The 16049-nt window shown below is 36.1% G+C and overlaps 1 protein-coding gene across 2 annotated transcripts in view; it reads left to right on the forward strand.

Annotated features, from left to right (window-relative positions):
* The window catches only part of Malrd1 (MAM and LDL receptor class A domain containing 1), a 584432-nt gene that overhangs the window by 57623 nt on the left and 510760 nt on the right, over positions 1–16049 (forward strand). The window contains exons 6-8 of one of the 2 annotated variants that reach the window (XM_037205982.1): positions 4947–5054; positions 5809–5955; positions 9388–9554. In XM_037205982.1, the coding sequence (XP_037061877.1) occupies positions 4947–5054; positions 5809–5955; positions 9388–9554 (422 nt within the window). The remainder of the gene's footprint in view (positions 1–4946; positions 5055–5808; positions 5956–9387; positions 9555–16049) is intronic. The other variant, XM_037205981.1, reaches the window with a different exon arrangement.

Raw genomic sequence — 16049 nt, forward strand, 5'->3', positions numbered from 1 at the left:
ATCTTTCAGACGTTTCCTCTACTTCTAAGAAGAACATTCTATAGAGCTGCTGCTCTTCCCAAGATACTAAGTTCATTGTACATTTATTGGGAGAAATATCTTTAGACTCTCCCAAACGTAGTGAGTACAAAATAGAAATCAAGGCTCGTGACTATCCTGAAATAAAATATATTTAATCAGTGATTCTTGAATAACACTGATTGATTCTTGAATAAATTGATGATTATAATTTTTATAATGATTGCATGCTGTGGCTCATAATCAGAATATTGTGAAATTCCGTGAATATTTTTGATTGGGTTTTCAGGACTTTACTTCAGTGTCATTTGTAAAATGACGCCAATGTACAAATCATTGCTTAATTAGAATCTTCATGATGCATAAATATTATCCAGTTAAGCAACTAAAATCCTACTTACCATCTTAAAATGTTAGTTTTCCAGTAACCTTTTAAGAACCAATAATTATTAATTTAAATCCATTATTAATTAAAGAAAACTGAGAAAAATTATCTAAAACCTTTAGGGTCAAAATTGGATGTCATTGTAACTTTCACTGCAACAGACCTGGAATTCATTATCTAATGCTTAAGAATTACTGGCCAATTGCACACAACCTGTTTTTGTAAGATAAGCTTTGAAGGATGGCTCTCTTTAGACATGTGACTTCATCAGTCTAGATGCCTTGAGGTGGTTGGCAAACCTCGCTTCTATTGAAGATGAGAGATTTTAATGACCTCGCTTAAGAATTTCTGTAAATTCAGATGGCAGTACAATGTAAGACAAAGAGTTAGGAAAAGAGGAGGGAGGGAGAGAGAGGAGAAAAAGAGAAGGGGGAAGGAGAGAATGAATGTATTTCTATGAATGATCGTGAGCAATTGTATTGAATAAACTAAAATAAAATGAGCTTCCTGGAGATTTATTGATTGAAAATGTATGCAAACCATATCCAAACATAAATCTACTTGTGATTATAAATTTGGTTGGGAAAACACTAAAAGTTATTAAACTGAAAAAGAATAAAAGAAATGTTTAATACCTATCCATACAAAATATATCTCAATTAAATGAAATTTACACTTAAATATTTTGCTAGTTTTGTGTATAGTACTTGTAAACTCTTGTATAAATCAGAGATAATATATAACATTTCATTGAATTATGCCCAATGATGGTAGCTCTAAAGGGTGGATTTGTGGCACTGATATGAATCCACAAAATTACCATTTTAATTATTTCATGGTAATTGTTATTGTTGAATCCTAGCTTCACTTATTGTCATCATTTTCTAAATTGCATGTGCAATTTTATTTCCAGTGTATCTTATTTTCAGGATGATTTGCATATTCATCATTTTCAAATGCTCATTATGAAAAACCAGACCATGTAGGTATCGGTAATAACTGCTATTACCAATTGATCTACTTTATCACAAATAAAATAAAAGATGATTTCTAGAGATCCCCAAATACTTTCAATCTTAGTCACTTACTCATTTGTTAAAGAAATAAATATGTATTTAACTCTACATTTTTCCAAGATATATTTCTAGGTATTGAGGTAAACAATAGCAAAAAGAAAAGTAATACTCATTACATTTAGGGAACTTGTATTTTTATTTGAGGTAAAAAGACAGCAAGCAAATTAATAAATGTACTTTCTATCAAATGATGAGTAAGAGGACTAAGAAGAAGTGCCAGAGGTGAGGGTGAGAGAGTAAACTTTTAAACAGCACACTCAGCATGTTGACCTTAAATTCACAGATAGTAATTGAACAGAAAGGCTGAGGGGTCCAGAGAACAAGACATGTGCACATTAGCAAGGTATGTAAATGCAAAAGCCTGCAGGAGCAAGCTTGGTTTACTAGATGAAGGTCATGGCAAGGACTTTACTGTCCCCCTCATAGAAGTACATCTTTTGAAAAGATTCCCCTCTCTCCTCAGGAGCAATGCTAAAGTAGGAGGGTCAGGAATTCAAGGTCATCTTTGCTTCTACTATTAGAGCAGATCATGGAAGCACATGCCTGTACTTCTAGAACTTGAGGGGGGGGGGTTGATAGAGACAGGAAAACCCGGTATTTATGATCAGTGTGGGTTACATAATACCATGACTCAAGCAAAAATGTTACTAAAATCCGGAATAAGATGGCTGTCCTTTGAGCCAGAACTGATAATATTAATGGAGTCTTGCATGTGTTTTGCAGATAAAGTAGAAAATTTTCTGATGGAGAGTATGCCAAGAGAGAGGTCAAGAAAGGGAGAGAAGAGGAAGTAGGGTTGAGGAAGAGAGGAGGGGAGAGGAAGGGAGAGAATAGGAGAAAACAGAGAGATGACAGATTGCAAACTTCATTCGTGAAGCACAAGGACAAGTTGGATATTATTTATGATGGAAAAGACATCTGTAGAGAGAAAGTTTGGGCAGAGGAAAATAAATTTTATATTATGGCCTAGTTTTTGTATGTACTTTTTAATCATTCTAGGGAAAAAACCAAGACAGCAGGACAATGTCATAGTTGGAGTCCATATAAGGTCTGAAAGAGTTCAGTGTGAAAATCTGATCACATAAGAGAAAACTGAGCTTAGAGAATACTCCATTTTGCATCTTCCATCCTTCACTCCAATGAAGCTGCAGAAATCAAGACTAGGGAGCAATCAAGTATGCCCAATATTATTGAACAGTTTGTTGAGGATTGAAAAGTGAATAGAAACCATACCTTAGAAGTCAGCCTTGATAGATAGTTTCCATTGAAACTGGGAACGTTGGGAAGAAAAGGTTGAGAAATATGACTCATGGAGAAATATGACTGCATGAGAAATATGAAGCATGGAGGCAGTATGAACACATGCTAAGCAAAAGAAGCTACATCCAGAAGACTGTGTGCCACATCACTTCATTTGTATCAGTAGTACAGAGTGAGTAAATCCACAGTGACAGAAGGCAGCGTCTGAGACTGTGGAGAGAATGGAGCCTTACCAGCAATGGATGTGGAATTTTATTTAATGTGACGAAATGTTTTGGAAATACATAGTGATTTTTAATTGCATAATGCTGCAGATGTAGAAAACGACACTGAGCAGTTTCAAGTGGCCTAAGTAGTGGATTTTATATAATAGGAATCTTACATTAAGGAAAAAAATTCACTAAGACAAGTTCAAGAGTAAGCATTAAAAAAGTCTGAATTCATGAGAATCTGCAGTGCTTATAGAAGTAAGTTGAAGTTTTGAGTCTTTTGAAGATGGGTGAAATGCTGTTGTATGGGTACCAAAGGGAACGATCTCATAAGGAAAGAGAACATGTGGCTGTAGAGAAAAGAGCATGAAATTACTGGAGTGAGTCCTTAAGTAGAATATGCAATTTCTGAAAAGGGTGTCCAGAGGAGAGCTTGGGCAACCGATGAGAGAAGATGTGGAGCACACAGCAGGAAGAGGTGGGATTGTGCAAGTCTCTTCTGGTTTCTCTCATTTTCCCAGTGAAGTGTGAAGAACGATGACTAACTGAAATGATGGAGTGAGAAAGAATGAGGAGGATATGAATAGTTGTCTAAGACTGAAGAAAAGAGAATTGGGGTGTCTTGCTATAATGAACTGGACAGACACAAAAAATGAACTTATTTCAGTCTGCATGATTGTGTCCGCTCTTTATGCCCATCAGCTGTATAAATACAGGGCAGACTGGGTAGAGGGTTATATTTAGTTTTTCGTTGAGAGATTAGAAGTGCATGAGAAGATAAAGGGAAAGGCATCCTGTCTTCACAACTGTAAGAAAAGAAATGAAGGTATGACAGATTACAAAAGGAATGGAAGGTACTGTAGGACCATAGGCTGACAGGTGCTGGTCTGATAAAGCTGTCATTGAACAAACACCATGGAATGTTCTCAATAAACTAAGATGATTCCAGGGTCAGTATGTGGTATGATCTTAAGGGATTACCATCATATACGCAGCCCATTTTCATTGGTGCCACTAAGAAACATGACTGTCTTTCGAGAGTTGAGGTGCCAAACAGAGGGAGCTATACATGTTAGGTGGCCATTGCAGAGTGACCACTTGAGTGATAAGAAAATAATTCAGTATCATCAGAAGTTATCACGCTGCAATGAAGAAATGGAGTTGTGTCTCTTCATCACTAGGACAAGTTCACGAGTGAGTTAGGAAACAAGTTGGGATCTGTGAGAATTGGTAGCACTTACAGAAGTAAGTTGAAGGTTCAATAGAGTTTACGTTTTCATCAAAGTTATTTTCCAGGAACAAAAAAAAAAAGAAAGAAAGAAAAGAAATATAAAAAGAAAGGAGAAGAAGAAATCGTGAAACTGAGAAATAACATGAAAGTGAATGTTGAAACAGCTAGAGCCCAAATTCTCAAAGACTACACCGTTTGCTGTTGAGTATGGAAACCTGGCCCAGTGAGAGATATCAGTATCAAGCGAGTCAAATTTGGTATTTCCTACTCAGAGAGTAAGAATATTCTGCAAGTAGCAGTATGAGCAGCGGGGAGAGCAAGTCTACTTCCAAGTATAATCTCTACCACAAAACTAGCCATAATGTGAAAGGGCTTCAGAGAAGCTAGTTCAAGAGTAGAGCTCATTTCCAGTGGCAGGAATGCCATCTACCATGTTAGTTCCCTGAACAAGTTACAGTCCTAGACTCTTCATTTCAGTGTTAGTGTAGGTGGCTTCTGCAAAGACATTGATGGTTTGCTTTGGAGGCTTCATTGATACTACCACAATCTGATTAGACTATAGATCCAGTTGCATGTTTGCTTTATTCTCTCTGTCTCTCTGTCTCTCTGTCTTTGTCTCCCTATCTCTTTTTTTTTTTCTGAGTATGACTTTGTAATCTGGCTATGCAAGTGTTCAAGAACATATTTATTGAATGTTAACGTTCTGAGAGAGATGTGTTTCCAAGGGCTCCTGCATCTCACTTGTGACCATTCTCTAAATTTAACAGATAAGATTTTACCATGCCAAGAAGAGTCAAAATCCAAGCAGGACTTGTATTGTTCAGATATGGAGTTCTACCAATTTGATTCTGCAGATGAAGGCTTGAAACATAAGTGTCAAATTGAGATGCCCATCTTGTTGCTATGGACACAATTTATAAAACCCAGAAACTAGAGATAGGAGCATATACGTGCCAACCTTTGTTGGCATTGATGTCTTAGTTTTAGCTGGATGACAAAGTCTGCTGTTAAGTAGAACAGTGAACAAGATTAAAACCATCTATTTAAGGTGATATTTTATAAAGTCACACCATTAAAGATTATCTTATAATCATATACAATATTTGGCTTTTAAAATTCAGGTTTGATGATGAATGGTAAATTAAACTAATGGATGTAATTCCATGAAGTAGCTAAGGGGAAATATTATGAAACTTTACAATTTATTCTAAAGCTATGATGCAAGAAAAACTAGAAATCTAATTTTTAAGCCAATGGTTCTTATTAGAGAAGATCCACATTTTTATCAAATAAAAAGCTTTTGCAAAATAGAGTGGCTTAGGTATTCTTGCAACTGTGTCTGGCCTGTGGGTCAGATGTACCCCAGGATAGCTATGAATTTGGCCAAACAAACATTACTTAAAATAGTATGTAGTGTCTTTTTGTAGATGAAAGAATCATGTCCAAGTTGTAGAAGGTTGGATACACCTGCCTGGGTCCAAGTCTTTACTGAACCAAAAGTTCAGGATAGTAATGTGCCCTTGTATTTCAGCAGAAGCCCTCTTAGTTTGTTATAACATACAACTGTGGTTGAGCAGACGCTCTAGGAGACTGTAATAATCCACTAAGGCCCTTTGCTCTCTTCTCTAGTGTACCAGACCTGTGGATTTGACTTTGACATGTGTGCCTGGGTTACCGAGGCAACTGCTGAGCAAACTTCTTGGATGTGCACAAAAGCAAGTGATGTCCCTCCACTGGACTCTGCACCCCGGCAAGATCAAAGTGGCAATGATGAAGGTACCAATAAAATGTAATGTAGTTTATATCTCAGTGTTAGAATTCTGCTTTATGTGATGAACAGTAAGTCTTTAAGCCAGAGGTGTTGATAAGCATACATATTAATAAAGGTACATTACATCATAGATACTGAAAGCGGAAAAACAATGTTTTTAACCCTGTAAAAGAAAAAAAAATATGCTATATTAGCTGTTGGCCCTTTTAATTTTATTATTTTCTTTTTGTCTAGATGAATTAGTTTAAATAAATTAAAAACAAAGCCTTTTATCAAGTCTAGTTGCTCTTTTTTTGTTAATTTTTTTATGTATTTTACATACCAAGCGCAGTTTCCCCTCCCTTGTCTCCTCCTGTTCCTTTCCCCTCCCTTATACTCCCCCTCACCCAGTTATTCTCATCACTGCAGTGTGGAGTGTCCTTCTGTTATTCTAATGTAGTTATTAGGATCTGCGTATGTGTCTCTCCACCATTCCCACCCTGCCCTCTTTCTCAGTTATTACTTGCTTTTTATTTTTATTTTTTTCTACTGATTTGGAAACGTTACCTGACATGTTCTTAAATATATATTCTTAATTCAAAATTTTATTTATTTATCACTGTATGCAGTGTGTGTGTGTGTGTGTGTGTGTGTGTGTGATAGAATTTATGTGAGGGTTTGCTTTTCTCCCTCTACCATGTAGCTTTGGGAATCAAAGGGAGGTCCTCAGGCTCGTGTTTTCCATATAAACAGTTACTTGCTAAGCCATCCAACTGGCTAAATAGTCTTAATTTAAATACACACATATGAATACTAATTTATTTGCTAAAACCTAAAGTGGGGGCTGGTGAGAATGACTCAGTTGTGAAGAGCATCTGCTTTCTTACAAGGAACCTGGGCTCAGATCGCAGCACCCACATGTGCTGCTTCCCAGCAGCCTGAACTCCAGCTCCGGGGGACTTGACTTCACCTTTTGGCCTCTCTGGGCACCTAATCACACACTGCACACACAAACACACACACCTGTGTAAACACTGAATTTTTTTTATTAAAAAATTAAAATTCCTTAGTATTTATTTCTGTCTTATTTTATGGAAATAAAATTTTTAGATATATAATCTGATTATGGTTTCCTCTCACCCTATAGCTTCCAGTTCCTTTCCATCTCCCCTCAAATCTGAATCCACCTTCTTTCTGTTTCTCACTAGGAAACAGACATCTAAGAAATAATAAAATAAAATAAAATAAAAACAAGCAAACTAGAATAGGATAAAACAAACAGAAGAGACAGAGCCAAAATAAAATAAAATCAGCCAAGACACAAAGACACACACACAATCACACACAGGAATCCCATAAAGACATCCTTGAGTACTGTTACATTGATTTGTGCACTGGTGTTACTTTCTGGTCCCTAAATTTTCCATCTCTCTGCCTGTGCTCTCTGTTATAGCTTTCTTTTCTGCTGCCGTGACAAGACACCATGACCAGAAGCAACCTGGGAAGGAAAGGATTTATTTAGATTTTAGGTTACAGTCTGTTATGAAGGGAAGCTGGGGCAGGACCAGGCAGGAACCTGTACGGAGGAGGAGACTTGCCCACATGGCTTGCTCAGCTACCTTTCTTACTCATTTCAAGCCCACTTACCTAAGGATGGCTCTGCCCACAGTAGACTGGGACCTCCTGCATCACTTATCAATCAAGAAAAAGCTCCATAGACATGCCCCAGGCCAGTCTGATGGAGGCAATTTTAATTGAGAATCTCTTTTCCCAGGGGCGCGTAAGTTTGTTGCAAGATGACATGAGCTAACCAACACATTACTGTAACAGGACTACCTTTGCATCCCCAGATCCTGAACAATGACACAGAGATTTCTTATCAAGTATAAAAGCTTGGCCTTAGCTTTAGCTTGTTCCCAAGTAGCTCTTATAACTTAAATAAACCCATTTGTATTAATCTACATTCTGCCACATGGCTTGTTACCTCTCCTCCATACTGTATGCCAAACTGCCTTCATATCTTACTGGTGAGTTCCCTGCCTCTCAGATCCCCCCTCTCAGTTCCTCTTTCTCCCCAGAAGTCCCACCTATCCTCTACTCCCTAGCTATTGGTCTTCAGAAGGCGCCTTAGGCAGGTGAGATAAAACAGATAAATCTTCACAGTCTCATCATTCCAAGGTTTCCTGACTTATGTGTGTTCGATTCTGGTACTTGATTTTTCTTTTCAAACCAGCTCTGGTCTTACACTATGCCTTATACAATTTTCCAAATAGCAAATTTAAAAAGTCATTATTTTTTATATTAAAGAGAGTTGCACATTGATTAGTGATTTTTGTCATGGCATCACTTAGCTCTTCAAGACCTTTCTGGAGTGCTGACACTGATTCAAGGCTTTACTCCTCATGGACATTCTTGGCGTTTCTGCATCTCTTTGGTAAATGCATTCTTAATAGTCTGCCTTAAGTCTGTCTGTCAAGAGCAACAGCCATAGACTATACTATGTGGAGCCACCTAGGGGACCCCAGTGACCAACAACTTAAAAAGAAATAGGCCATGCTTGATACAGGGCTTTTATTTGATAGTTTATTTTATTTTATTTTAGAAGCTATAGGAATATGTCCTAACCTTCACAGTACTGAAGATTTCAGATTTTATTTTTGCAAAATATATCACAAAATTTGGGCTGTAATAGGTTATATAACAGCCCAAATTAGTTGTAAATACTTGAAAATAAGTTAATGATAATTAACTTATAATATTTTTGTTTACTACAAAATATATAGATGTAGTTAATAAGACTATAGATAAATATTGCTTCCATGTGATTTATAAGAAAGACAGCATTTTAAATTGTACACACTTGAAACTATGAAGATCTTTATGTGAAAACTAGAAAAATAACATAAAAGAGGATTAATTCTGGGAGAAAATATATTGGATTTTTTATTAAAGAAAAAAATGCATTGTGACATTTAAAAGAGAATGCTGGGCTGGTGCCTCAGAATAGATCCTGTCTCAAGAAAGAAGGTGACAGTGAATGAGGAAGATGACTGACATTGACCTCTGGCCTCCATTTGTGCACACACTTGTCTCCATGCCACAAACAGGCACACGCGGGCACACACACATATCTACAGCACACAAAGAAAATAATAGGGTATTAGTTTAATGGTGTAGAATATTTATATCACAGATTTCTTTTATAGAAATATTGAATTTCAACAATGAAGGTACCATTACACATTGACTTGAAGAATTAGGAATGATTTGATGTGTAAAATTAAAACTTATCAATTGTTGTTGGTATAATCATTTTCGGGCATCATATCCTTTAAAGTAAAATATTTTGAGCCTGGGCTTGAAAACTCCATAAAAAGTCTTGTTCAAAAACAAACAAAAACAAAAACAAAACCCACATAATTGTTTCCCTAAATTGCTTCTTTTGTCTTCACTTTTAGGTTACTTTGTGTGGATAAAGAACAATCATGCTTCTACTTTTGGACATGTAGAGAGCAGTGCATATTTAAACAGCTCTGTATGTCATTGCACAGACAGGAACTGCCATCTTCAATTCTATTACACTATGGAAAACAGTGTACTGAAAGTAAGATTGTACTCTAATGAGGTAAGAAAAAAATTAGCATTTATTTCAAATCCATTAAATATATGACATTTCTGTTCTTAAATACTTATTTTTCTGTTTCTCAGTCACATATAGACTTCATACACTGTTTCTTAAATTCTATTTATTCTTACTCATGTGCATGTGTGTACCCACTTGTTTTCATGTGCACTGCATGTGGACAGTGCCCTCAGGGGTCAGAAGAGGTGTTGGGTCACCTGTAGCTGAAGTTACAATGGTTGTCAGACCTTTCTCTTCTACATGTGTATTGGTAACCAAACCCAGGTCTTCTGCAAGAGCAAAAAGTATTCTTTTTTCTATAGTAGATGAAAACTACTTTTATTAAAGGTGAAGAAACATATGTACCAGGGCACACAGAGAGAAATCTCCCTACAAGACAGAGGAAGGGCAGAGTTGAGCTTTTCCTGGAGGAAATGGTCTTTGGTAGGCTAGAATGGTGGTCTTCTTTCTCCAGTTTAGGGTCAACCTAAGGAGCAATGATAAAACTTAAGCAATGGCGAGGATTGTAGGAGACTGGCTCCCACCTTTGAAGGGTTCTTAGGTGGAAAAGAAAGGAATGAGGAAATATCAGATAGAATAAGAGACCTAGCCAATGAGAAGAAAGATAGAAACACAGGCTAGCTTTGGGAGGGCCTAGGTCAATACCCAACAGCTCCTTTGTTTATTCAAAAGGGAATTTTATAATATGCCAAGGGAGAGACAAAAGGCCTCCCCATTGCAAGATCAAAGCACATCGTACAGCCAAGTTTAGACCCTTCTAAACACCTGGTAAACATGCCTGTGGTCAAATCATTTCCTTAGGCAGCCCTGCTGGGTAAAGCAAGCTTAGATTCTTTGACTCTGAGTAATTTCTCACAAGGAAGCCTCTGTGGGCTCCCACAGAAGATCCAGAATATAGACAATCATTTAACAACAGTGTGCATCCTCAGAGTATGCTGTGTGAGACAGAGTTTCCAGCATACACAGACTGAGCCTGTTGGTGTTTTTGGTTTTCTTGCCTGCCATCTTTCTCTAAAAAAGGCAATACTGCCTCTCAATAATTTTCTCAATACAGCCTCAGTAAGAACTATTGAAAGAGTTCTTAGCCACTAAGCTACTTATACAGCATTAGATTTAGATATTCCTTATCCTAACTTTATTTGTTATATATTGTAAGAATGTTTAAGAAGTGTCCTCAGTGCATGTGCTGGCTGTTTGGAACCTGGGGTTTATACAGGGACACTTGGCTCAGCCTGGGAGGAGGGGACTGGACCTGCCTGGACTGAATCTACCAAGTTGAACTCAGTCCTCAGGGGAGTCTTTGCCATGGAGGAGATGGGAATGGGGGGTGGGCTGGGGGAAAGGCGGCGGGGGGGGGGGGAGAACAAGGGAATCCCTGGCTGATATGTAAAATTAAATTAAATTATAAAATAAAATAAAATAAAAAGAAAGCAAAGGGAAGGTTTAGAGGAAGGAAAGGGAAGGGAGAAATGATACAAAAATTATATAATAATCTAAAAATTTGTGTTATATTATTTGCATTAAATAAATATTAAATCTTATATTATTAAAATCTGAAAAAATATAATATGAAAAATGTTTAAACACACAATAACCAAATCAAGATGCAATTATTTTTAATGTCTTTAATTACATCAATGTTACTTTTTTATGCTTCTTCTTTTCCATTATTTAACTTGATGATAAAATTTCACTGTTTCTAAAAAACTTGAAACATAGATAATTTGATAAAGTTTCATTTACCTTAAATTTACTTATCTTCAGCTACTTTTAAACTCAGGAGTGATTATTTTCCTTGTAAATATTAGTTGGATTATAACATACTATGTTTGAATTACAAAAAAAAGGAAGTCAATTTAGTAGATACCATCAGATTCAAAAATACTTGTGACATGTACATAAAAAACCATAACCCTATATTTAAGAAATTATGGGCCTGATAGAAACAAGATTATTTGGGATTGTACATTGTTAGCTATGTTTTAGAGTTCTGATATAATCTGTGTGAGATTTTTACATCTATATTAATTTATTAAAAGCATAAATATGATGGAAATAAATTCTTTGTTCTGATCAGTAAGTAAAGATTTGTGAACTCACAGTTGCTAATTAAACACAAATGAGTCATTTGGATTGAATTAAAATGCATGCTATTGTGTAGAGTGAATATTGTGGTTATGCCAGTAACTTAAGCAAATCCATAACTTTCCAGCCTAAATGTAATAGAATTAAATTAGCTACAATTCATATTTTCGTGATTCACAAAAATCTCCACTGCTATGAAGAGTCTACTTATTGATAGGAATAAAAAAAAAAATCCACAGGGACCAATTACCATCATCTAAGAAATGGAAAACAATTTGCAGAAACTCCAATACTGGAGAGACAGTAAGATTATCCAAATGAGTTTCTATTGTTTCAGGATGCTTTGGATAAATCCAGTTGAAGTTTCCTCGTAGCTTTTTCCTGATTCATTTATAAGAAAAGTGTATTTGTCACCTGTGCCTGTCCGGTAGCACAGAACACCACCTGTCACCAGCATTTTATTTGCTCTTTTTCCTTCTGAAGTTTTAAGTGTCAAGATAAATAATCCTGAAAGATAAGAAGGCTTTTTAGAAAGATGCTTGAGACCCGGGAAGGAATCCATCTGGTTTACCTTTTCTTTTGCTTTTTGTACTGTTCCACTTGTACCTGGTCTTTTTCCTTCTGTTTACTCCTTGAAGAAATAAGCACAGAGTTCTAACACATTAATTTGAATCAGTATGTTACAGCACAGGGCAATGTGTTCTCCTTTGTTACTGAGATGAGATATAAAGCTTAGTATTTTTTTAAGTATGATACTCTTATTAATTCTTAGAGAATTTCATACAACATATCTTGATCATTTGATCTCAATTATCCACCTGCTGCCCTACCCAACTTTTCCCCAAACCCCACTTCATGTCCTTTTTTTTTTTTGTCTAAATAAAGAAACATCTCCCAGCAGATATTTGGTCCTCTATTTCTTTTTTATATTTCTTATATTGTTGCATATTTTTATTATTTAAAAGTAAATTTTAACTCAATCTCTTATAATCACACCCCACTGTCTTTTTGATGTTCTGTGAGTTGTAGGTCTAGGGATTGTGTTGTAAGTGTCTTATTTGAGGGCAGGCACCACATAGCCAGTTGACCTCTGCTTTTTGTTCATTGTAGCTTTCTGTAATTATCTCTTTCTGCTAGAAAAAGAAGCTTCTTTGATGGGGGGGAGGGTGAGATCTGACCTTTCTGTGGCTATGATAACATGTGTTTAGGATGCAATTAGAAATTATATTGGTTAAGGACAGAGGTAGTAGGCTCTCCTGTAGGTTCTATGGCCTTACAGCTGCAGGTTCTTGGCTACATTTACAGAGCCAGACAAGAGTTACCTCCTATTGAATTAGCCTTAAGTCCTGTTAGGTTATTGGTGGTTACACTGAGGATATAAGTACCACCATTTCACTTTTTAGACTATCTTAACATTATGGTTATAATTGTGGTTCATTGGCATTATAGCTGGATAGGATTATTGGTTTCTTTTCTCCATTGGCAGCTTGCATAATTCCTTTTTAAATATGTTATTGGGACATATTTGCAGTAATGTTAGCATCCAATACCACTACATTTGTCTAATGTATTTCATTCAATTTAATAAGCTGTTTGGGAGATTGGAATAAATTATTTTCTTACATTTCTGTCACATTGGCAACTTTCCCTATGCATGGAAGAAACCACACAAACAATGCCTTACAAACTCCAAACCAAGTTAGTCTTTATATGCATATGCTATGGTACCATTCATGCCTTAGTAATCTTTCAGGTTTTCAATTATCTCCTTTGATCAAGGAATAGTACAAATTCTAAAATGATTTTGTTGAGTTCAGATTATGATTGCAAATGCTTTAAAAATATAGTCCAATTATATTATATGGCAAATAACTTATTAATCCTTATTTACATATCCAGTAAGATATTATCATTCATTTACACAATATATACTTTATTTCGTAGGATTATTTTAATACACTCAAAACATAACTGATGAATTTCCAGTCTCAGTATATATAATATCAAAAATGAATGGTATCTTTCTGTTGGTGGCCTTAAAGCTATGCAAGAAGACTCAAAAATTGCCTGCAGCTGCCACATAATTATCTAATTAGAGTAGATTACATTGAGGCATACAGGAGGGGCTTATCCTACGGAATGGAAATTTGTGTATCAGCTCAAACCACTTGAGTGTTTTGAGTATTGCACATCGATCCCTCAGAATATCCTTATTCTGAAAGTGTTCATGTTTTCTCTGCCTTTCTTTTTACCATTTGCTGATCATGAATGAAGATTCTCTCTCAGAGTACATTTAAGTCACAAGAAGATGCCTTCTCCAACACTTAAAGAGATTTTCAACTACCTTTACAATGTGTCTTGATGAAAAGCACCATTTGTCTTGTGTGGAAACAATTGTGTTCTTCCTTTTGGAAATCCACTTCCCATTTGTATTGTCTATCTATGCAGGGTCTAGAACTCCCCCCTCCATCTATAAAACAATGGCCATAGCAACACACTCCCTTCTTGAGATTTTTTTAGTGCTAGTAAGTTAGAGATAATAGGAACTGGACTTGTAAATTTTATAGTTTTTAAAAAAATTTCCACTACCAAATACAATGAATATAAAGGTTGAATCAAAATGAAATGTCTTAGAAATTATTGATGTTCTCGTATAATACCATTTTGAGGCTATAATAAGCTCTATTAAAATAACATATTTTTCAAGTTCCATGATTTTATCATAGGATGTATTCAAAAGCACTTACTTAAAAAGTTAACTTTGAGGTGATACATCTGATTTCTTCACTGGGAGGGAGGGAGAATCTTGCATCTCTGAGAAGAGCAGTAATGAATAGTGTTTGACAGGTGAGCCTGAATTTTTTTAACCTGATCTGGAACAGCAAAGGTTTTTAAATTATTGATTGATCAACTGATTCGTGACTGGTTTTTAAGGTAACAGGAAATTAGAACATGCAGCTGGGGGTTTATTGTTTTCTTAATATTGACAGTTGTTCAAACTAACTAGAAAGTCTGAAATTAAGAACAGAACTCAAAAGTTACCTTCAACTAGCCAGGGGTAAATTATTTTTCTTTATCATCTCCACTGTTTTCAAACAGAAAAGTATAGTAGAAAAATCTCAATCTCATTCATCATATACCATTAAGTTAGAGGGAAAGGATTTTCAAAGACCTCTGTTCAGTTTAAAGGGGTTGGTAAATGAATTCATCTTCAGATAGAGGAAAATCAATTAGTCATTATGGAAAAAGGCAAATTGCTTAAAATTATTCTTCTAAAATGATCATTGTGGGAATTGGTGGATGTAATTTGCTACAAAATGTTATTAAAAAGCATTTTTAGAAGTGTCTTCATGCTGAACAACTGAAGTTATGTGGAAATAATTAGTGAGGAAATTTGTTGTAGTTCTTAATTTCTTAAAACTAATTCATCTCAGTGCAACATGACAGATTTCACCTCCAATCACACGTGAGCTTCTCTCTCCTGTGGAAATCTCAGGAGTAAATAGGGATGAAAAGGACAGGTAGTACACTTTAGTAGATCTGAAAGACCTTAAGTGTTTGAGGTTTGGGAATAGGCTTCAGAGGGTACACCACTCAGTTGCAGATAGAGTCATTTTAAGAAGATTTTGAATGTGAATGAGATAAGTAGAACTGAGTGAGGAGGGAGAAGCCGAGAGCCTGGGAACATATGCCTTCCATCATAAGACTCAGAAGTAGATGTTTCCCGATTTTTTCCATTTCATACTAGAAGCCAGCAAGGCTTGTCAGAGCTCAGCCGGAGGCAGTTCTGTCACCCCCATATTTTCACTACAGGATTTCACAAAAAGCAATGGCTCCCTATATTACGAACAATTTGGTTTATTTTCTCTGGGGAAATGTCAAAATAATTTGAATGCTTGCTAATATCTGAAGAAGCATAGGGGTTAATTCAGAGTATGGAAGCGTGGTCCTAGAACACAATGACCGAAACTATTAGCTCTGATATACAGCACAGTATAGACTTTGTCTTAAGATCTTAGCTCATATCACATAGTAATAATTTTACCCATTATTGACTCTCAGGACTACTATAAATGATCATCATGGATGTCTAAAATTTCAGAAATGCAGTTGCTTATTTCCTCTTGATAGGAGGGAAAATGCATACAGCAGACATGGACCACATCCAATCACATATCTTCCATTTTTTTCCTCCTATAAAGAAAATTCAAAAAAAAAAAAAAATGCTGGGCGGTGGTGGCGCACGCCTTTAATCCCAGCACTCGGGAGGCAGAGCCAGGCGGATCTCTATGAGTTCAAGGCCAGCCTGGGCTACCAAGTGAGTCCCAGGAAAGGCGCAAAGCTACACAGAGAAACCCTGTCTCGAAAAACCAAAAAAAAAAAAAAAAAAAA

Source organism: Peromyscus leucopus, chromosome 5, assembly GCF_004664715.2.
Source record: "Peromyscus leucopus breed LL Stock chromosome 5, UCI_PerLeu_2.1, whole genome shotgun sequence".
NCBI lineage: Eukaryota > Metazoa > Chordata > Mammalia > Rodentia > Cricetidae > Peromyscus > Peromyscus leucopus.